The 24,353-nt window shown below is 44.2% G+C and overlaps 1 protein-coding gene across 1 annotated transcript in view; it reads left to right on the forward strand.

Moving 5' to 3' along the window:
• The first annotated feature begins 818 nt into the window (after positions 1-818).
• Positions 819-24,353, forward strand: part of scaf4a (SR-related CTD-associated factor 4a) — a 55,912-nt gene continuing 32,377 nt past the window's right edge. Inside the window, 3 exon segments of the mRNA XM_065004977.1 lie at positions 819-954; positions 9,732-9,815; positions 23,859-23,903. Coding sequence (XP_064861049.1) covers positions 925-954; positions 9,732-9,815; positions 23,859-23,903 — 159 coding nt within the window. The 5' untranslated portion in view covers positions 819-924.

Below are 24,353 nucleotides of genomic sequence, written 5' to 3' on the forward strand. Positions count from 1 at the left end.
CTGGACTCTGTTTATCTAGGCATCCTTGCGCTTTATTACAAATGCCAAGTCACTCAACCGCCATTGCACATTGTACCAAATGGTAGGTCGGACCTCACTTTATATGCGTAGAAAGATACATTTGTATATGTTCATCTACAAAGCCATTTAGGTAAGCAGGTAAACTCCCTCTGTAGTCTGGTCTCCTTCACCACCAGCAGGTAAACTCCCTCTGTAGTCTGGTCTCCTTCACCACCAGCAGGTAAACTCCCTCTGTAGTCTGGTCTCCTTCACCACCAGCAGGTAAACTCCCTCTGTAGTCTGGTCTCCTTCACCACCAGCAGGTAAACTCCCTCTGTAGTCTGGTCTCCTTCACCACCAGCAGGTAAACTCCCTCTGTAGTCTGGTCTCCTTCACCACCAGCAGGTAAACTCCCTCTGTAGTCTGGTCTCCTTCACCACCAGCAGGTAAACTCCCTCTGTAGTCTGGTCTCCTTCACCACCAGCAGGTAAACTCCCTCTGTAGTCTGGTCTCCTTCACCACCAGCAGGTAAACTATATATATATATATCTTCAAAACATTTCCAAAACATACATTTAACACAATTCAGATGAAATGAACACATTGTATGCCTAGAAAATAAGGGACATTGTATTCATTCAAAAAATTCAAATGAGGCGTTGGTTAAATCCCTATACAATACCGCCACCATGTGGCCAAACACAATAACTACCCCCCAAATTCCCCGTCTGTGGGCCACATATAAATGAATGTACAATACCGCCACCGTGTGGCCAAATGTTACAACTACAACTACCCCTCAAATCCCGTTCTGCTTTCGCTCCATACCCTTCTGCAACTAGAGAGCGGACATGTTAGCCCTGTCGTAACGGGGATACACGGGTAGTTGGACACTTAGTGCAGGGATTTTCTGCTAGGGAAATCATGGACGCCGTAAACGCTTTTAACCATGAGGTGAGTTGTCCCCTTAGACCGTCGTGAGAGAGTGTGTGTGTTTAGTCCCGTTAAAAATAGGGGACCCGTCGTGTGTCTCTCGCTGTTATGGAGAAGAGGCCTGTTATGGAGGCCTTGCCTTAACTAACTACCTATCTGTGTATCTTACTAACAGCTCTAATCCAGGATTATTATTATTTAAATACTTTATCGTTAAAAGATGATCTTCCTTGATTTATAACTTGATAAGTTTTGATTCATTTACTGTAGTTTATCACGCAGTGTTGAACACGGCTCGGTTGACCAGGTAAGCTAAGCGTTAGCTTGTTACAACTAGCTATCGACATCAACACGATAGTTCATTATACAACAAAAAAGCAAGCATGTTAACTTGAGCAAATAACAAGATTTCTGTTCAGTTAGAACAAAAATAACAGCTACTGTAAAAAAAGGTTTGTGTTAAAACAATTTAAAAAAACATAACTAAAGCGAGTTAATGGCTAAAACCGTTGCGACGGGAAGATAAGTTTCCCCCCCGTTGTAGGTTAGCATCATTAAGGTGTTCAGGTTAGGATACTTTTTTTTAGGTCAAAATTAGGGGGGGGGGAAAGGGTTAAGGTGACTAGTTAAAATATGTTCTCCTAACATATTACAAATACATAAAAAAAAATAATGCACTTCCAATCGTAACTGTACTACTAGTTTACCAACAAAAACCATTGATTTGGTTATTAAGCTAAGTTAGCCAAATTGGTTAACACAGGAAACACTGAAGAGCGGTTAGCTAGTTGAACTAACACATCTAATAAGAGATCCTAACGTTACTTCCAATGATATATTTCATGAATAATACCCGACGCGGGTGTGGTATTATGGCCTATATACCACAGGCTGTTTCTGATGAACAACGCGGAGTGCTTTGGATACGGAGTCCTTAACCTGTGGAATATATTGGTCATATAATTTACACAATAAACCCACCGCGGTGCCTTATATTGCTCTGATGAACTGGTTACTAACGTAATAAAGAGAGTTTACAAAAAATAAACTACATGTTTTTTTTTTTTTTGGTCATACCACTGGTGTATGGTCTGATATGCCGCGTCTTTCAGCCAATCAGCATGCAGGGCTCTTACCACCCAGTTTATAAAGCTACAGTATGTGTTTCCATCGCTGACTGACAGGGGGCGCTGTTGTGAAGGCACCGTCCACCATTAGGATAGTCAAAAGGTACAGCCTCCGTAGGAATGAATTGGGAATCGACAGTAATTTCAATGTAATGTTTCAAGAACAAAAAAAAAAAAAAACATAACATTCCGTTTTTATGTATTTATCTGTTATGGTGGGGACTGCAATATAAGAACTCTATAAAATAAATACATGTTTATTGAGAAATTATTGACTTCTATTCAAGTTCAAAAAATACTATATGTTGTTTAAAAAAAAAAAAAGTATGTATTAGTGTCTGTACTGAAGAAGAAAAACACATTTATCTTCCAAATCCTGTAGCAGTTGAAATGCATCACAATATTGATTATTTTTAATTAACTAGGCAAGTCCAGTTAAGAACAAATTATTATTTTACGATGACGGCTGACACCGACCAAACCCAGGACGACGCTGGGCCCATTGTGCTCCGCGCCCTATGGGACACCCAATCACGGCCGGATGTGATACAGCCTGGATTACTAGAATGTAAAGCTGGACAGGTTAATGCATAATCCCATAATAATGTTTTCAATATTGCCAATCAATTTAAGATCAATTTTATGGAAAAGTTATTTCCCAATGAAGTCAGTAAAAATAAATGGCAATGTGATCTAATGCTGAAAGCCCCCGTATCATACGGAGAAAAGCCTCATAACAAATAGCCTCTGTATCACGCTGAACCTGCATTATTTGACAGGTAGAGGGCGAGACTGACAGGTAGAGGGCAAGACTGCCAGGTAGAGGGCAAGACTGCCAGGTAGAGGGCAAGACTGCCAGGTAGAGGGCGAGACTGCCAGGTAGAGGGCGAGACTGCCAGGTAGAGGGCGAGACTGCCAGGTAGAGGGCGAGACTGACAGGTAGAGGGCGAGACTGACAGGTAGAGGGCAAGACCGCGCAATCTTCCCTGGAGAAACCAAATCTAACAGGTTCTCAAACAGGCAGGTACATCATCTTCCCTGGAGAAACCAAATCTAACAGGTTCTCAAACAGGCAGGTACATCATCTTCCCTGGAGAAACCAAATCTAACAGGTTCTCAAACAGGCAGGTACATCATCTTCCCTGGAGAAACCAAATCTAACAGGTTCTCAAACAGGCACGTATAAGTGCAGGTACATCATCTTCTCGTATTCATCATACTGACCCCACAAAGTTTGGTGCACAAGCCACATAGCTGACTTCTATGGGTACTGATACGCACACGCTCCTTTTTACGTACAACCAGAATGACAGAGACACACAGAACTCTAACATAACCCGGGAAAACTAAACAAAGGAAACTAATACCCTGTTAGTAATCGTTGCTTGTCGCCCAGAGCTTTGCAAAATAAACTGTTTATATTCTGGATCACCAACAAAAACCTTTTTTTGGAGCTGCATATTTATTATGGCTATCCTCTCTTCAATTTGACCTCTGCGCTGTACCCGACCCTATAGCTGTACAGAAAATCCGTCAGCAGTCAGTTCACTAGCTCCCCCGACCTCTGTTGATTGAAAGTTTGCTAGTCCAATCAGAGGGGTGAGGTTGCGTTTCACTAGCCAATCTGTTGTGTGTGTACAGAAGGAGGAGTATGATAATGTTTATATACATCATTGGTTACTCCTTCTAGTCCAAGGACCTTGAACATGTTCTGTTTTTAAAGGTGAATTGGCTCTAGAAGCCAAAACCATCGTAAACGTCAATCGATTGTCAATTGTGGTACGGTTCTAGAAAAAATAAATCACTCAACTTTCATATCATGTTAAAATTATTTCACAAATGCAAAATACACACTTATGTGCAGTGTTTTAACAGGTTAACAGAGTATTCTTCAGTAAAAACATGTTTACTGCGTCCGTCTTCCGTTTATAGACGGGTGTTCGGAGACTCAGATAGCTAATTAGCACAGATTGTCCACTCTGTCTTCCGTTTATAGACAGGTGTTCGGAGACTCAGATAGCTAATTAGCACAGATTGTCCACTCTGTCTTCCGTTTATAGACAGGTGTTCGGAGACTCAGATAGCTAATTAGCACAGATTGTCCACTCTGTCTTCCGTTTATAGACAGGTGTTCGGAGACTCAGATAGCTAATTAGCACAGATTGTCCACTCTGTCTTCCGTTTATAGACAGGTGTTCGGAGACTCAGATAGCTAATTAGCACAGATTGTCCACTCTGTCTTCCGTTTATAGACAGGTGTTCGGAGACTCAGATAGCTAATTAGCACAGATTGTCCACTCTGTCTTCCGTTTATAGACAGGTGTTCGGAGACTCAGATAGCTAATTAGCACAGATTGTCCACTCTGTCTTCCGTTTATAGACAGGTGTTCGGAGACTCAGATAGCTAATTAGCACAGATTGTCCACTCTGTCTTCCGTTTATAGACAGGTGTTCGGAGACTCAGATAGCTAATTAGCACAGATTGTCCACTCTGTCTTCCGTTTATAGACAGGTGTTCGGAGACTCAGATAGCTAATTAGCACAGATTGTCCACTCTGTCTTCCATAAACAATGAGCTGCAACATGGAGTTATAGCCGTGTGGGAACACTAACCCTATAAAAGGTGTGTAGTAATTTCACCTTTTTGTTTAAAAAAAATAATCTTGCTGACTTTAAAGATGCATTCCTTATATTTCCAAAACTTCCTCAAGTGATGCGTGTTAAAAGCCAAATGCAGTCCATGCAGTCCTCCTGGGTTTTTATAAAGATTTCCACACCGTGACTTTGAAATAATACTGTGAAATTGTGAAAATGATAATAATGCCCTTTTAGTTTAACAGCTGTTTTGAAAAGACTTCCTGACATTTCAGCCTGTTTTGTTTGGGATGGAGTTTTGGCCCGCCGTTGTGACATCACCAGGCGGTTAATTGGTTAATAGACGAATAGAGTTCCAAACCCTTTCTACCAATAACGTCTGGTTTTCTTGCTTGAGAAATTGCTTTTTGCAAAGAAGCAAGAAGAATGCATTCATAAAGTATTTAGGCCCCTTCACTATTTCCACATTGTTAAAATATTATTCTAAAGTGTATTAAATATTGTTTTCTCCTCAATCTAGACACAATACCCCATAATGATGAAAAAACATTTTTGCAAATGTATATACAAAAATAAAAAAACACATACCATATGTAAATAAGTATTCAGACCCTTTGCTATGAGACTCTAAATTGAGCTCAGGTGCATCCTGTTTCCATTGATCATCTTTGAGATGTTTCTACATCTTGATTGTAGTCCTCCTGTGGTAAATTCAATTGATTGGACATGATTTGGAAAGGCACACACCTGTCTATATAAGGTCCCACAGTTGACAGTGCATGTCAGAGGAAAAACCAAGCCATGAGGTTGAAGGAATTGTCCGTACAGCCACGGGACAGGATTGTGTCGAGGCACAGATCTGGGGAAGAGTACCAACACATTTCTGCAGCATTGAAGGTTCCCAAGAACATAGTGACCTCCATCATTGTTAAATGGAAGATGTTTGGAACCACCAAGACTCTCCTAGGTCTGGTCGCCTGGTCTCCTAGGTCTGGTCGCCTGGTCAAACTGAGCAATCGGGGGAGAAGGACCTTGTTCGCGGTGGTGACCAAGAACTCAGGAAAACCTGCTCAGGACCTCAGACTGGGGCGAAGGTTCACCTTCCAACAGGACAACGACCCTAAGCACACAGCCGAGACAACGCAGGAGTGGCTTCGGGACAAGTCTCTGTATGTTCTTGAGTGGCCCAGCCAGAGCCCGGACTTGAACCCCATCAAACATCTGTGGAGAGACCTGAAAATAGCTGTGCAGCGATTCTCCCCATCCAAACTCAGAGTTTGAGAGGATCTGCAGAGAAGAATGGGGAGAAACACCCGAAATACAGGTGTGCCAAGCTTGTAGCGTCATACCCAAGAAGACTGGAGGCTGTAATCGATGTAAAATGTGCTTCAACAAAGTACAGAGTAAAGGGTCTGAATACTTATGTAAATGTGATATATATTATATTATATACATATTTTTTATTTATTTAATACATTTGCAACAATAAAAAATAAAACAAGTTTTTGCTTTGTCATTATGGGGTATTGTGATGTCATTATGGGGTATTGTGATGTCATTATGGGGTATTGTGATGTCATTATGGGGTATTGTGATGTCATTATGGGGTATTGTGTGTAGATTGATGAGGGGAAAACATATTTTAGAATAAGGCTGTAACGTAACAAAATGTAGGAAAAGTCCAATGAGTCTGAATACTTTCCACTTTGTTTATTTTAGAAAATATATTTCACAGCAACCTTAGATAATTACAATGATTAACTACACTACTATTCAGTTCCTGTTTTCTCACTAACTGAAATTGAGCAAACAGCAACCAGAAAATGACAGTGATTTCCACTAGAAAACGCGGTCAAAAAGTCACAACAGCTTGCACCAGCAGGAGAAATCAATAAACTAATAATCAATAGTCAATCACAACACTGGCAGTGAGTAATAATGTGAAACACTAAAATTCCACTATTACAGACAGATATATTATGGACATTTTCTGATATTACAATGCAATGCAAATGCTATTTTTAAATTTTTTAATTATTGTTTGCGTAGCACCTTTTTAATTATTACCCAGAAATGATTTGCTATTGAGATAAAAAAAAAAATGGCTACATTAGGCCTTTTAATGTTTAGAGAGAGCACCAGGGCTCTTAACAAAACTCCCCCAGTCAGAAGAGAGTCTTGTCAATAGAAGAGTCTTGTCAATAGAAGAGTCTTGTCAATAGAAGAGTCTTGTCAATAGAAGAGTCTTGTCAATAGAAGAGTCTTGTCGATAGAAGAGTCTTGTCGATAGAAGAGTCTTGTCGATAGAAGAGTCTTGTCGATAGAAGAGAGTCTTGTCGATAGAAGAGTCTTGTCGATAGAAGAGAGTCTTGTCGATAGAAGAGAGTCTTGTCGATAGAAGAGTCTTGTCAATAGAAGAGTCTTGTCAATAGAAGAGTCTTGTCAATAGAAGAGTCTTGTCAATAGAAGAGTCTTGTCAATAGAAGAGTCTTGTCAATAGAAGAGTCTTGTCAATAGAAGAGAGTCTTGTCGATAGAAGAGAGTCTTGTCGATAGAAGAGAGTCTTGTCGATAGAAGAGTCTTGTCAATAGAAGAGTCTTGTCAATAGAAGAGTCTTGTCAATAGAAGAGTCTTGTCAATAGAAGAGTCTTGTCAATAGAAGTGTCTTGTCAATAGAAGAGTCTTGTCAATAGAAGAGTCTTGTCAATAGAAGAGTGTCTTGTCGATAGAAGAGAATAGAAGAGTGTCTTGTCAATAGAAGAGAGTCTTGTCGATAGAAGAGTCTTGTCAATAGAAGAGTCTTGTCAATAGAAGAGTCTTGTCAATAGAAGAGTCTTGTCAATAGAAGAGTCTTGTCAATAGAAGAGTCTTGTCAATAGAAGAGTCTTGTCAATAGAAGTGTCTTGTCAATAGAAGAGTCTTGTCAATAGAAGAGTCTTGTCAATAGAAGAGTGTCTTGTCGATAGAAGAGAGTCTTGTCGATAGAAGAGTGTCTTGTCAATAGAAGAGAGTCTTGTCGATAGAAGAGTCTTGTCAATAGAAGAGTCTTGTCAATAGAAGAGAGTCTTGTCGATAGAAGAGTGTCTTGTCAATAGAAGAGAGTCTTGTCGATAGAAGAGTCTTGTCGATAGAAGAGTCTTGTCGATAGAAGAGTCTTGTCGATAGAAGAGTCTTGTCAATAGAAGAGTGTCTTGTCGATAGAAGAGTCTTGTCAATAGAAGAGAGTCTTGTCAATAGGCGCTAAAGCAGTTGGCGTCTATGAATGGGGTAAGCTAGCTGTAGCTTGCAATCTACCATCACAGATGGAACAATGAACCAGATATTTCACTGGATGTATAAATGTGAAGCATCTGGTTGGCGTTTCCAGTCACTACCAAATATGGTAGTGAGAGGAAGCCCAGTGGCGGGCAGTGAGAGAAGATGGAAGGAGATGGATTTTGGCTAACATTCTGCACATTTTTTCATCGATGAACTACTTGATCTGAGTACAGTGCACTGTTTTGTGGAATTTGTCCTTTGCAAAAGTTTTTTTTATTTTTTAAACGCGCTGTTTAGGAGTGCAAAGGCTTCAGAGTAGGCGTTCCCTAACGCAAATATGCAGATGCATACTAGAACGCTCCAATAGGATATCGCTAGCGCGTGCTTGGCTTTCCCCATCTCCTTGCTTGTTCTGCCTCATTTGATCCCATTGGAAACGACAAGCTGTGGTGTATCTTGGTTTAGTTGTAAAAAATCTTTGATAGCATGGACAGACTGTGTTAGACTGTTTTGAGAGAGATCATGGCTGTTTAACTCATTTGTGCATCCTGGTATTTCTTATTCTTAATTCCTTTCTTTTTAGTTTTTGGATTTGGATTTACTGTGTTAGGTATTACTGCACTGTTGGAGCTAGAAACACAAGCATTTATCTAGATATTACTGCACTGTTGGAGCTAGAAACACAAGCATTAGGTATTACTGCACTGTTGGAGCTAGAAACACAAGCATTAGGTATTACTGCACTGTTGGAGCTAGAAACACAAGCATTAGGTATTACTGCACTGTTGGAGCTAGAAACACAAGCATTAGCTATTACTGCACTGTTGGAGCTAGAAACACTATCATTAGGTATTACTGCACTGTTGGAGCTAGAAACACAAGCATTATGTATTACTGCACTGTTGGAGCTAGAAACACAAGCATTTATCTAGATATTACTGCACTGTTGGAGCTAGAAACACAAGCATTAAGTATTAATTTACTGTTGGAGCTAGAAACACAAGCATTAGGTATTACTGCACTGTTGGAGCTAGAAACACAAGCATTTATCTAGATATTACTGCACTGTTGGAGCTAGAAACACAAGCATTTATCTAGATATTACTGTACTGTTGGAGCTAGAAACACAAGCATTAGATATTACTGTACTGTTGGAGCTAGAAACACAAGCATTTATCTAGATATTACTGCACTGTTGGAGCTAGAAACACAAGCATTTATCTAGATATTACTGCACTGTTGGAGCTAGAAACACAAGCATTAGGTATTACTGCACTGTTGGAGCTAGAAACACAAGCATTTATCTAGATATTACTGCACTGTTGGAGCTAGAAACACAAGCATTTATCTAGATATTACTGCACTGTTGGAGCTAGAAACACAAGCATTTATCTAGATATTACTGCACTGTTGGAGCTAGAAACACAAGCATTAGGTATTACTGCACTGTTGGAGCTAGAAACACAAGCATTTATCTAGATATTACTGCACTGTTGGAGCTAGAAACACAAGCATTTATCTAGATATTACTGCACTGTTGGAGCTAGAAACACAAGCATTTATCTAGATATTACTGCACTGTTGGAGCTAGAAACACTAGCATTGCGCTTCCCCTGCGATAACCTCTGCCAAATATGTGTACGTGACTAATGAGATGAGTTTTTTATTTGAGGTGTACCTACCATAGGAGTCACCTGGAAGCGTACCGTTGACTATGTACAGACCTACTGTGCTGCAGGAGTTGTGACCTGTTGTTGTTGTTGTTGGTCATCTCTCTCTTTCGTCTCTCCTCTTTCTCACTCTTTCTCTCTCCCCCAGCTGTTCTCCTTGATGGACATGAAGCCCCCAATATCTCGAGCCAAGATGATATCCATCACTAAGTCGGCCATCAAAGCTATGAAGGTAAGTTGTGTGTGGTATGAGAGTATAAATCAATGCTTTGTGGAGGGAGAGAAGTCGTGCTCTCGACAGGGACAGCTGGTGGTGGTGGTGGTGGTGGTGGTGTGTGTGTGTGTGTGTGTGTGTGTGTGTGTGTGTGTGTGTGTGTGTGTGTGTGTGAGAGAGAGATAAAACCACTGAACCAGCTCCGTCTGCTATGTTCAGTGTCGGACCATAAGTCTAAGACAACACCATGTGTGTCTGTTTACAAGTCCTAAGAGCCAGACTCAGATTAAATGGTTACTGTTGAGATTCGGACAACTAAACCATTTCCCCCCCGCCCCCCGATACAATTCTAACTGGCGTTAATTAAGGTAAATCCATTTAGAATTCAATCACTTTTTGTTGTTCATAGCATCCATTTTGTTTTAAACAAAACATTTCATACATGTTTTCCCGCGGAAGAAGTGGTCAGAAAGTGATGTTTTCAGACCTGAAGGACAAAACATTCAGGAGATAAAAGGTGATCACTGAAGGACAAAACATTCAGGAGATAAAAGGTGATCACTGAAGGCCAAAACATTCAGGAGATAAAAGGTGATCACTGAAGGACAAAACATTCAGGAGATAAAAGGTGATCACTGAAGGACAAAACATTCAGGAGATAAAGGTGATCACTGAAGGACAAAACATTCAGGAGATAAAATGTGATCACTGAAGGACAAAACATTCAGGAGATAAAAGGTGATCAAAGTTGACCCATTTTTGCAAAACATGAGACAGTCATGTTTACACTGGAACATATAAAGGGCTGAGTTTGATACCACTTAAAAAAATTAAAAACAGCTTTTCTATTCCATAAATTTCTTGATTTAAAAAAATAAATAAATTTAAAAAAATAAAACAGCGTTGTCAAACTATTTCATATTATTATTATTATTAAAATGTTTTTAATAACAATAACAATGACCCTTAACCAATAACAGTTTACCGTAGTTCCCTAGGACAGTTGAGCCTGTCACGTGTTGGTTTTGTAAGTTACACAGCAGGAGAAAGAGCGGGAACCGATGAGGCCAGCTGTGTATTGGGTTTAACTTGCTAGTTATCTCAGTGTCTGAATTAATAAGGAGACCGGCATCGTATACTGTTAGCTTTCTGCTGTGCTAGTTATCTCAGTGTCTGAATTAATAAGGAGACGGGCATCATATAGTGTTAGCTTTCTGCTGTGCTAGTTATCTCAGTGTCTGAATTAATAAGGAGACAGGCATCATATAGTGTTAGCTTTCTGCTGTGCTAGTTATCTCAGTGTCTGAATTAATAAGGAGAAAAAAAAAAAAAGCGCTTTGGATAAGTTCTTGATTTCCTTGCGTTTTTATTCTCCTCTGCTCCTCCTCCCTCTTCTCCGAGCAGAGCAGGCCCGTTGCCCTAGCAACTCCACTCAGACACAGTGTGTAACATGGTACCATGTCAGAATGTTCATACCTTCCTGTCTGGTAGTAATGTGGTTACCATGGTAACATGTCAGTGTTCATACCTTCCTGTCTGGAAGTAATGGGGCTACCATGGTAACATGTCAGTGTTCATACCTTCCTGTCTGGTGGTATTGGGGCTACCATGGTAACATGCCAGAATGTTCATACCTTCCTGTCTGGTGGTAATGGGGCTACCATGGTAACATGTTGGAATGTTCATACCTTCCTGTCTGGTGGTAATGGGGCTACCATGGTAACATGTCAGAATGTTCATACCTTCCTGTCTGGTGGTAATGGGGCTACCATGGTAACATGTCAGAGTGTTCATACCTTCCTGTCTGGTGGTATTGGGGCTACCATGGTAACATGTCAGTGTTCATACCTTCCTGTCTGGTGGTATTGGGGCTACCATGGTAACATGCCAGAATGTTCATACCTTCCTGTATGGAAGTAATGGGGCTACCATGGTAACATGTCAGCATGTTTATACCTTCCTGTCTGGAAGTAATGGGGCTACCATGGTAACATGTCAGCATGTTTATACCTTCCTGTCTGAAAGTAATGAGGCTACCATGGTAACATGTCAGAGAGGTCATACCTTCTTGTCTGGTAGTAATGGGGTTACCATGGTAACATGTCAGAGTGGTCATACCTTCCTGTGTGGTGGTAATGGGGTTACCATGGTAACATGTCAGAGTGGTCATACCTTCCTGTGTGGTGGTAATGGGGTTACCTTGGTAATATGTCAGTGTTCATACCTTCCTGTCTGGATGTAATGGGGCTACCATGGTAACATGTCTGTGTTCATACCTTCCTGTCTGGAAATAATGGGGCTACCATGGTAACATGTCTGTGTTCATACCTTCCTGTCTGGTGGTAATGGGGCTCCCATGGTAACATGCCAGAATGTTCATACCTTCCTGTCTGGTGGTTTTGGGGCTACCATGGTAACATGTCAGAGTGTTCATACCTTCCTGTCTGGAAGTAATGGGGCTACCATGGTAACATGTCAGTGTTCATACCTTCCTGTCTGGATGTAATGGGGCTACCATGGTAACATGTCTGTGTTCATACCTTCCTGTCTGGAAATAATGGGGCTACCATGGTAACATGTCTGTGTTCATACCTTCCTGTCTGGAAATAATGGGGCTACCATGGTAACATGTCAGAGTGTTCACACCTTCCTGTCTGGAAGTAATGGGGCTACCATGGTAACATGTCAGTGTTCATACCTTCCTGTCTGGAAGTAATGGGGCTACCATGGTAACATGTCAGAGTGTTTATACCTTCCTGTCTGGAAGTAATGGGGCTACCATGGTAACATGTCAGAGTGTTTATACCTTCCTGTCTGGAAGTAATGGGGCTACCATGGTAACATGTCAGAGTGTTCACACCTTCCTGTCTGGAAGTAATGGGGCTACCATGGTAACATGTCAGAGTGTTTATACCTTCCTGTCTGGAAGTAATGGGGCTACCATGGTAACATGTCAGAGTGTTCATACCTTCCTGTCTGGAAGTAATGGGGCTACCATGGTAACATGTCAGTGTTCATACCTTCCTGTCTGGAAGTAATGGGGCTACCATGGTAACATGTCAGAGTGTTTATACCTTCCTGTCTGGAAGTAATGGGGCTACCATGGACAATGTGGAGGGTAGTGGGAATGAAGAGGAACCCTTGAATGAGTGGGTGTGTCTGAACTTTGACTGGTACTGTAGTTCACCTTGTGTTCCACTGTGTCTCTGAACCCAACCCACACGGTGTCAGGTGTAAGAAATGTTTCCCACTTTGACATTGTGAGCATGTGGGAATTGGCCCTGAAGAGCCACACGAAGGGGGACGGACACAACGCTACATCCTGCCAGACACCAGGTCTACATTATGAAGGGGACAGACACCAGGTCTACATTATGAAGGGGGACAGACACCAGGTCTACATTATGAAGGGGACAGACACCAGGTCTACATTATGAAGGGGGACAGACACCAGGTCTACATTATGAAGGGGGACAGACACCAGGTCTACATTATGAAGGGGGACAGACACCAGGTCTACATTATGAAGGGGGACAGACACGAGGTCTACATTATGAAGGGGACAGACACCAGGTCTACATTATGAAGGGGGACAGACACGAGGTCTACATTATGAAGGGGACAGACACGAGGTCTACATTATGAAGGGGGACAGACAACCACATCCTGCTGGTACCAGGTCTACATTATGAAGGGGGACAGACACCAGGTCTACATTATGAAGGAGGACAGACACCAGGTCTACATTATGAAGGGGACAGACACCAGGTCTACATTATGAAGGGGGACAGACACCAGGTCTACATTATGAAGGAGGACAGACACCAGGTCCTAATCCAGGCACTTGTCATCTCCCGTCTGGATTACTGCAACTCGCTGTTGGCTGGGCTCCCTGCCTGTGCCATTAAACCCCTACAACTCATCCAGAACGCCGCAGCCCGTCTGGTGTTCAACCTTCCCAAGTTCTCTCACGTCACCCCGCTCCTCCGCTCTCTCCACTGGCTTCCAGTTGAAGCTCGCATCCGCTACAAGACCATGGTGCTTGCCTACGGAGCTGTGAGGGGAACGGCACCTCAGTACCTCCAGGCTCTGATCAGGCCCTACACCCAAACAAGGGCACTGCGTTCATCCACCTCTGGCCTGCTCGCCTCCCTACCACTGAGGAAGTACAGTTCCCGCGCAGCCCAGTCAAAACTGTTCGCTGCTCTGGCCCCCCAATGGTGGAACAAACTCCCTCACGACGCCAGGACAGCGGAGTCAATCACCACCTTCCGGAGACACCTGAAACCCCACCTCTTTCAGGAATACCTAGGATAGGATAAAGTAATCCTTCTCACCCCCCTTACTAGATTTAGATGCACTATTGTAAAGTGGCTGTTCCACTGGATGTCTTAAGGTGAACGCACCAATTTGTAAGTCGCTCTGGATAAGAGCGTCTGCTAAATGACTTAAATGTAAATGTAACATGTCAGAGTGTTTATACCTTCCTGTCTGGAAGTAATGGGGCTACCATGGTAACATGTCAGAGTGTTTATACCTTCCTGTCTGGAAGTAATGGGGCTACCATGGTAACATGTCAGAGTGTTCATACCTTCCTGTCTGGAAGTAATGGGGCTACCATGGTAACATGTCAGTGTTCATACCTTCCTGTCTGGTGGTATTGGGGCTACCATGGTAACATGCCAGAATGTTTATACCTTCCTGTCTGGAAGTAATGGGGCTACCATGGTAACATGTCAGCATGTTTATACCTTCCTGTCTGAAAGTAATGAGGCTACCATGGTAACATGTCAGAGAGGTCATACCTTCTTGTCTGGTAGTAATGGGGTTACCATGGTAACATGTCAGTGGTCATACCTTCCTGTGTGGTGGTAATGGGGTTACCATGGTAACATGTCAGAGTGGTCATACCTTCCTGTGTGGTGGTAATGGGGTTACCTTGGTAATATGTCAGTGTTCATACCTTCCTGTCTGGATGTAATGGGGCTACCATGGTAACATGTCTGTGTTCATACCTTCCTGTCTGGAAATAATGGGGCTACCATGGTAACATGTCAGAGTGTTCATACCTTCCTGTCTGGAAGTAATGGGGCTACCATGGTAACATGTCTGTGTTCATACCTTCCTGTCTGGTGGTAATGGGGCTCCCATGGTAACATGCCAGAATGTTCATACCTTCCTGTCTGGTGGTATTGGGGCTACCATGGTAACATGTCAGTGTTCATACCTTCCTGTCTGGTGGTAATGGGGCTACCATGGTAACATGTCAGTGTTCATACCTTCCTGTCTGGATGTAATGGGGCTACCATGGTAACATGTCTGTGTTCATACCTTCCTGTCTGGAAATAATGGGGCTACCATGGTAACATGTCAGAGTGTTCATACCTTCCTGTCTGGTGGTATTGGGGCTACCATGGTAACATGTCAGTGTTCATACCTTCCTGTCTGGTGGTATTGGGGCTACCATGGTAACATGCCAGAATGTTCATACCTTCCTGTATGGAAGTAATGGGGCTACCATGGTAACATGTCAGCATGTTTATACCTTCCTGTCTGGAAGTAATGGGGCTACCATGGTAACATGTCAGCATGTTTATACCTTCCTGTCTGAAAGTAATGAGGCTACCATGGTAACATGTCAGAGAGGTCATACCTTCTTGTCTGGTAGTAATGGGGTTACCATGGTAACATGTCAGAGTGGTCATACCTTCCTGTGTGGTGGTAATGGGGGTAACATGTCAGAGTGGTCATACCTTCCTGTGTGGTGGTAATGGGGTTACCTTGGTAACATGTCAGTGTTCATACCTTCCTGTCTGGAAGTAATGGGGCTACCATGGTAACATGTCAGTGTTCATACCTTCCTGTCTGGAAGTAATGGGGGTACCATGGTAACATGCCAGAATGTTCATACCTTCCTGTATGGAAGTAATGGGGCTACCATGGTAACATGTCAGCATGTTTATACCTTCCTGTCTGGAAGTAATGGGGCTACCATGGTAACATGTCAGCATGTTTATACCTTCCTGTCTGAAAGTAATGAGGCTACCATGGTAACATGTCAGAGAGGTCATACCTTCTTGTCTGGTAGTAATGGGGTTACCATGGTAACATGTCAGAGTGGTCATACCTTCCTGTGTGGTGGTAATGGGGGTAACATGTCAGAGTGGTCATACCTTCCTGTGTGGTGGTAATGGGGTTACCTTGGTAACATGTCAGAGTGTTTATACCTTCCTGTCTGGAAGTAATGGGGCTACCATGGTAACATGCCAGAATGTTCATACCTTCCTGTCTGGAAGTAATGGGGCTACCATGGTAACATGCCAGAATGTTCATACCTTCCTGTCTGGAAGTAATGGGGCTACCATGGTAACATGTCAGTGTTCATACCTTCCTGTCTGGAAGTAATGGGGCTACCACTGTAACATGTCAGTGTTCATACCTTCCTTTCTGGAAATAATGGGGCTACCATGGTAACATGTCAGTGTTCATACCTTCCTGTCTGGAAGTAATGGGGCTACCATGGTAACATGTCAGTGTTCATACCTTCCTGTCTGGTGTCCCGTATACAGTATTTGTTCCCTGGTGCTGGTCCAGAATACCCAGGGTTTCTCCCTCCCCATATTGACTGATCCTGGTTCAGAATACCCAGGGTTTCTCCCTCCAGATATTGACTGATACCTGATCCTGGTCCAGAATACCCAGGGTTTCTCCCTCCCATATTGACTGATCCTGGTCCAGAATACCCAGGGTTTCTCCCTCCCATATTGACTGATCCTGGTCCAGAATACCCAGGGTTTCTCCCTCCAGATATTGACTGATACCTGATCCTGGTTCAGAATACACAGGGTTTCTCCCTCCACATATTGACTGATCCTGGTCCAGAATACCCAGGGTTTCTCCCTCCCCATATTGACTGATCCTGGTCCAGAATACCCAGGGTTTCTCCCTCCCCATATTGACTGATCCTGGTCCAGAATACACAGGGTTTCTCCCTCCCCATATTGACTGATCCTGGTTCAGAATACACAGGGTTTCTCCCTCCACATATTGACTGATCCTGGTCCAGAATACCCAGGGTTTCTCCCTCCACATATTGACTGATCCTGGTCCAGAATACCCAGGGTTTCTCCCTCCAGATATTGACTGATACCTGATCCTGGTTCAGAATACACAGGGTTTCTCCCTCCACATATTGACTGATCCTGGTCCAGAATACCCAGGGTTTCTCCCTCCCCATATTGACTGATACCTGATCCTGGTCCAGAATACCCAGGGTTTCTCCCTCCAGATATTGACTGATACCTGATCCTGGTTCAGAATACACAGGGTTTCTCCCTCCACATATTGACTGATCCTGCTCCAGAATACCCAGGGTTTCTCCCTCCACATATTGACTGATCCTGGTCCAGAATACCCAGGGTTTCTCCCTCCAGATATTGACTGATACCTGATCCTGGTTCAGAATACACAGGGTTTCTCCCTCCACATATTGACTGATCCTGCTCCAGAATACCCAGGGTTTCTCCCTCCACATATTGACTGATCCTGGTCCAGAATACCCAGGGTTTCTCCCTCCAGATATTGACTGATACCTGATCCTGGTTCAGAATACACAGGGTTTCTCCCTCCACATATTGACTGATCCTGGTCCAGAATACACAGGGTTTCTCCCTCCCCATATTGACTGATACCATTAAATAATAATATACAATACAAGTAAAACTTATGTAGTTAAATGTTAATGCTGCTTCACCAGGTCTCTGTCCATTCAGAGACATCAGTATCTGTCTGTCAGAGTGCCAGGTCTCTGTCCATTCAGAGACATCAGTATCTGTCTGTCAGAGTGCCAGGTCTCTGTCCATTCAGAGACATCAGTATCTAGCCTGTCTGTCAGAGTGCCAGGTCTCTCTCCATTCAGAGACATCAGTATCTGTCTGTCAGAGTGCCAGGTCTCTCTCCATTCAGAGACATCAGTATCTGTCTGTCAGAGTGCCAGGTCTCTCTCCATTCAGAGACATCAGTATCTAGCCTGTCTGTCAGAGTGCCAGGTCTCTCTCCATTCAGAGACATCAGTATCTGTCTGTCAGAGTGCCAGGTCTCTCTCCATTCAGAGACATCAGTATCTGTCTGTCAGAGTGCCAGGTCTCTCTCCATTCAGAGACATCAGTATCTAGCCTGTCTGTCAGAGTGCCAGGTCTCTCTCCATTCAGAGACATCAGTATCTGTCTGTCAGAGTGCCAGGTCTCTGTCCATTCAGAGACATCAGTATCTGTCTGTCAGAGTGCCAGGTCTCTGTCCATTCAGAGACATCAGTATCTGTCTGTCAGAGTGCCAGGTCTCTGTCCATTCAGAGACATCAGTATCTGTCTGTCAGAGTGCCAGGTCTCTGTCCATTCAGAGACATCAGTATCTAGCCTGTCTGTCAGAGTGCCAGGTCTCTCTCCATTCAGAGACATCAGTATCTGTCTGTCAGAGTGCCAGGTCTCTGTCCATTCAGAGACATCAGTATCTAGCCTGTCTGTCAGAGTGCCAGGTCTCTCTCCATTCAGAGACATCAGTATCTGTCTGTCAGAGTGCCAGGTCTCTGTCCATTCAGAGACATCAGTATCTAGCCTGTCTGTCAGAGTGCCAGGTCTCTGTCCATTCAGAGACATCAGTATCTGTCTGTCAGAGTGCCAGGTCTCTCTCCATTCAGAGACATCAGTATCTAGCCTGTCTGTCAGAGTGCCAGGTCTCTGTCCATTCAGAGACATCAGTATCTGTCTGTCAGAGTGCCAGGTCTCTGTCCATTCAGAGACATCAGTATCTGTCTGTCAGAGTGCCAGGTCTCTGTCCATTCAGAGACATCAGTATCTGTCTGTCAGAGTGCCAGGTCTCTGTCCATTCAGAGACATCAGTATCTGTCTGTCAGAGTGCCAGGTCTCTGTCCATTCAGAGACATCAGTATCTGTCTGTCAGAGTGCCAGGTCTCTGTCCATTCAGAGACATCAGTATCTGTCTGTCAGAGTGCCAGGTCTCTGTCCATTCAGAGACATCAGTATCTGTCTGTCAGAGTGCCAGGTCTCTGTCCATTCAGAGACATCAGTATCTGTCTGTCAGAGTGCCAGGTCTCTCTCCATTCAGAGACATCAGTATCTGTCTGTCAGAGTGCCAGGTCTCTCTCCATTCAGAGACATCAGTATCTGTCTGTCAGAGTGCCAGGTCTCTCTCCATTCAGAGACATCAGTATCTAGCCTGTCTGTCAGAGTGCCAGGTCTCTGTCCATTCAGAGACATCAGTATCTGTCTGTCAGAGTGCCAGGTCTCTGTCCATTCAGAGACATCAGTATCTGTCTGTCAGAGTGCCAGGTCTCTGTCCATTCAGAGACATCAGTATCTGTCTGTCAGAGTGCCAGGTCTCTGTCCATTCAGAGACATCAGTATCTGTCTGTCAGAGTGCCAGGTCTCTCTCCATTCAGAGACATCAGTATCTGTCTGTCAGAGTGCCAGGTCTCTGTCCATTCAGAGACATCAGTATCTGTCTGTCAGAGTGCCAGGTCTCTCTCCATTCAGAGACATCAGTATCTAGCCTGTCTGTCAGAGTGCCAGGTCTCTGTCCATTCAGAGACATCAGTATCTGTCTGTCAGAGTGCCAGGTCTCTGTCCATTCAGAGACATCAGTATCTGTCTGTCAGAGTGCCAGGTCTCTCTCCATTCAGAGACATCAGTATCTGTCTGTCAGAGTGCCAGGTCTCTGTCCATTCAGAGACATCAGTATCTGTCTGTCAGAGTGCCAGGTCTCTCTCCATTCAGAGACATCAGTATCTAGCCTGTCTGTCAGAGTGCCAGGTCTCTGTCCATTCAGAGACATCAGTATCTGTCTGTCAGAGTGCCAGGTCTCTCTCCATTCAGAGACATCAGTATCTAGCCTGTCTGTCAGAGTGCCAGGTCTCTGTCCATTCAGAGACATCAGTATCTGTCTGTCAGAGTGCCAGGTCTCTGTCCATTCAGAGACATCAGTATCTGTCTGTCAGAGTGCCAGGTCTCTGTCCATTCAGAGACATCAGTATCTGTCTGTCAGAGTGCCAGGTCTCCTCATCGATGACTGTTGGTGAGCAGGTAAGTGGTCAGGCTGGAGGTGTGGTCTTTGCCAGAGCCTCATTGATGGACATAGCAGCATAGCTCAGTTCCTGGCCCCTCATCAAACATACTGGTCGATCACGCACACACACACACACACACACACACACACACACACACACACACACACACACACACACACACACACACACACACACACACACACACACACACACCACACACACACACACACACACACACACACACACACACACAGAGAGGTTACATTATCAATGGTGGTTATGATTATCTTGGTGGAACCAAGCTGATGGATGTGTTCAGCTTTCTATTTCACTTCAGATATCATCAAATGTGATATGAAATAGAATGATAAACATAGATCAGGCTGGTTCCACCAGGCTAGGTTACACCCTGGACATTATATGGTGAACACAGTGATCAGGCTGGTTCTACCAGGCTAGGTTACACCCTGGACATTATATGGTGAACACAGTGATCAGGCTGGTTCTACCAGGCTAGGTTATACCCTGGACATTATATGGTGATCAGGCTGGTTCACACCAGGCTAGGTTATACCCTGGGCATTATATGGTGATCAGGCTGGTTCCACCAGGCTAGGTTATACCCTGGGCATTATATGGTGATCAGGCTGGTTCCATCAGGCTAGGTTATACCCTGGACATTATATGGTGATCAGGCTGGTTCCACCAGGCTAGGTTATACCCTGGACATTATATGGTGATCAGGCTGGTTCACACCAGGCTAGGTTATACCCTGGGCATTATATGGTGAACACAGTGATCAGGCTGGTTCTATCAGGCTAGGTTATACCCTGGACATTATATGGTGATCAGGCTGGTTCACACCAGGCTAGGTTATACCCTGGGCATTATATGGTGAACACAGTGATCAGGCTGGTTCTATCAGGCTAGGTTATACCCTGGACATTATATGGTGATCAGGCTGGTTCCACCAGGCTAGGTTACACCCTGGACATTATATGGTGATCAGGCTGGTTCACACCAGGCTAGGTTATACCCTGGACATTATATGGTGATCAGGCTGGTTCCATCAGGCTAGGTTATACCCTGGGCATTATATGGTGATCAGGCTGGTTCTACCAGGCTAGGTTATACCCTGGGCATTATATGGTGATCAGGCTGGTTCCATCAGGCTAGGTTATACCCTGGACATTATATGGTGATCAGGCTGGTAACACCAGACTAGGTTACACCCTGGACATTATATGGTGATCAGGCTGGTTCCATCAGGCTAGGTTATACCCTGGACATTATATGAATGCTCACAGAGAGGTCATGTCTGTTCCATTCATATGAATGTTCACAGTGAGGTCATGTCTGTCTGTTCCATTCATATGAATGTTCACAGTGAGGTCATGTCTGTCTGTTCCATTCATATGAATGTTCACAGTGAGGTCATGTCTGTCTGTTCCATTCATATGAATGCTCACAGTGAGGTCATGTCTGTCTGTTCCATTCATAGGAATGTTCACAGTGAGGTCATATCTGTCTTTTCCATTCATAGGAATGCTCACAGTGAGGTCATGTCTGTCTGTTCCATTCATATGAATGCTCACAGTGAGGTCATGTCTGTCTGTTCCATTCATATGAATGCTCACAGTGAGGTCATGTCTGTCTGTTCCATTCATAGGAATGCTCACAGTGAGGTCATGTCTGTCTGTTCCATTCATATGAATGTTCACAGAGGAGGTGTATCAGGGGGTACTTCTATCATAGGAGTCGAGGGAGACTGGCAACAACAGAGGAGGTGTATCAGGGGGTACTTCTATCATAGGAGTCGAGGGAGACTGGCAACAACCATGGCACTTTCATTCTGAGCTCTTGCTTGACAAGCTGTTAAAATAGCAAGTGAACCTTCGAATGCAATTTATTTTTGGAGGTCGGTCAACCATTGCTGGACATGTTATGGTACACGCCATTGCTCCTTCTGGTAGATTCCGGCGTCTGTTCAACTGTGCGCAGAAAAACAGGGTCGACGATTGTCATCATCCCTCAATTATAAACGAGAAATAAGGTAATCTCTTTTGGAAGTTAATTCTATGCTTTATAGACTAATTTGTTATTTAAAAAAAAATACATTTTTTAAAAATGGTATCAAACTCAGCCCTTTATATGTTCCAGTGTAAACATGACTGTCTCATGTTTTGCAAAAACGGGTCAACTTTGATCACCTTTTATCTCCTGAATGTTTTGTCCTTCAGTGATCACCTTTTATCTCCTGAATGTTTTGTCCTTAAGTGATCACCTTTTATCTCCTGAATGTTCTGGCCTTCAGTGATCACCTTTTATCTCCTGAATGTTTTGTCCTTCAGTGATCACCTTTTATCTCCTGAATGTTTTGTCCTTCAGTGATCACCTTTTATCTCCTGAATGTTTTGTCCTTCAGGTCTGAAAACATCACTTTCTGACCACTTCTTCCACTATATATATATATATTTTACCTTTATTTAACTAGGCAAGTCGATCAAGAACAAATTCTTATTTATAATGACGGCCTACCGAGGAACAGTGGGTTAACTGCCTTGTTCAGGGGAACAGTGGGTTAACTGCCTTGTTCAGGGGAACAGTGGGTTAACTGCCTTGTTCAGGGGAACAGTGGGTTAACTGCCTTGTTCAGGGGAACAGTGGGTTAACTGCCTTGTTCAGGGGAACAGTGGGTTAACTGCCTTGTTCAGGGGAACAGTGGGTTAAACTACCTTGTTCAGGGGAACAGTCGGTTAAACTGCCTTGTTCAGGGGAACAGTGGGTTAAACTGCCTTGTTCAGGGGAACAGTGGGTTAACTGCCTCGTTCAGGGGAACAGTGGGTTAACTGCCTCGTTCAGAGGAAAAGTGGGTTAACTGCCTCGCTCAGGGGAACAGTGGGTTAACTGCCTCGTTCAGGGGAACAGTGGGTTAACTGCCTCGTTCAGGGGAACAGTGGGTTAACTGCCTCGTTCTGGGGAACAGTGGGTTAACTGCCTCGTTCTGGGGAACAGTGGGTTAACTGCCTCGTTCAGGGGAACAGTGGGTTAACTGCCTCGTTCAGGGGAACAGTGGGTTAACTGCCTCGTTCTGGGGAACAGTGGGTTAACTGCCTCGTTCTGGGGAACAGTGGGTTAACTGCCTCGTTCTGGGGAACAGTGGGTTAACTGCCTCGTTCTGGGGAACAGTGGGTTAACTGCCTCGTTCAGGGGAACAGTGGGTTAACTGCCTCGCTCAGGGGAACAGTGGGTTAACTGCCTCGTTCAGGGGAACAGTGGGTTAACTGCCTCGTTCAGGGGAACAGTGGGTTAACTGCCTCGTTCAGGGGAACAGTGGGTTAACTGCCTCGTTCTGGGGAACAGTGGGTTAACTGCCTCGTTCTGGGGAACAGTGGGTTAACTGCCTGGGGAACAGTGGGTTCTGCTCTGGGGAACAGTGGGTTAACTGCCTCGTTCTGGGGAACAGTGGGTTAACTGCCTCGTTCTGGGGAACAATGGGTTAACTGCCTCAGGGGAACAGTGGGTCACTGGGGAACAGTGGGTTAACTGCCTCGTTCTGGGGAACAGTGGGTTAACTGCCTCGTTCTGGGGAACAGTGGGTTAACTGCCTCGTTCTGGGGAACAGTGGGTTAACTGCCTCGTTCTGGGGAACAGTGGGTTAACTGCCTCGTTCAGGGGAACAGTGGGTTAACTGCCTCGTTCAGGGGGCAGAATGACCGATTTTGACCTTGTCAGCTCGGGGGGATTTGATCTTGCAACCTTTCGGTTCCAAGTCCAACGCTCTAACCACTAGGCTACCTGCCACCTCTACACTCTAACCACTAGGCTACCCTACTGCCCCCAGCATACCCTAAGCATCCTTCTAATGAAGCCTAGTCCTGCACTGGAAAACAGGCTCCATTTGAAAAGAGAATTTTAGTCCTTGACTAGGCTTCCGTCTGTTACTAAAACTCTCTGACATCTCTCTTCTCCTCTTCCAGTTATACAAACACGTGGTCCAGATTGTTGAGAAGTTCATTAAAAAGGTGAGGCGCCTCCACACGTCTTTTCTACACTGTGTGCTATACTTTCGGGATAGTCGACTCTGATCCTTACGAGATCCTAATTACTGCTAGTTTTCTGTTCTACCTCATAATCGATATCACCCAGTTGGTGACCCGGGCTTCAGTGCTCCCTCTCTTTTTCACACCAGTTGGGAGACCACTCCACCGAGAGGTCTAAGGTTGCCAAGGTTACATCAGTCCCTGATTTTAAAGGGGAAGAATTGAAGAAAGCAGTGGAACTGGCTTGGAGGTTCATACAGGCCAATACATTATCCACATCCCAAACTTCCTAGCATTGGGGCCTATACATTATCCACAGCCCAAACTTCCTAGCATTGCGGCCTATACATTATCCACATCCCAAACTTCCTAGCATTGGGGCCTATACATTATCCACAACCCAAACCTCCTAGCATTGGGGCCTATACATTA

This window comes from Oncorhynchus nerka, linkage group LG19 (genome assembly GCF_034236695.1).
Source record: "Oncorhynchus nerka isolate Pitt River linkage group LG19, Oner_Uvic_2.0, whole genome shotgun sequence".
Classification (NCBI taxonomy): domain Eukaryota; kingdom Metazoa; phylum Chordata; class Actinopteri; order Salmoniformes; family Salmonidae; genus Oncorhynchus; species Oncorhynchus nerka.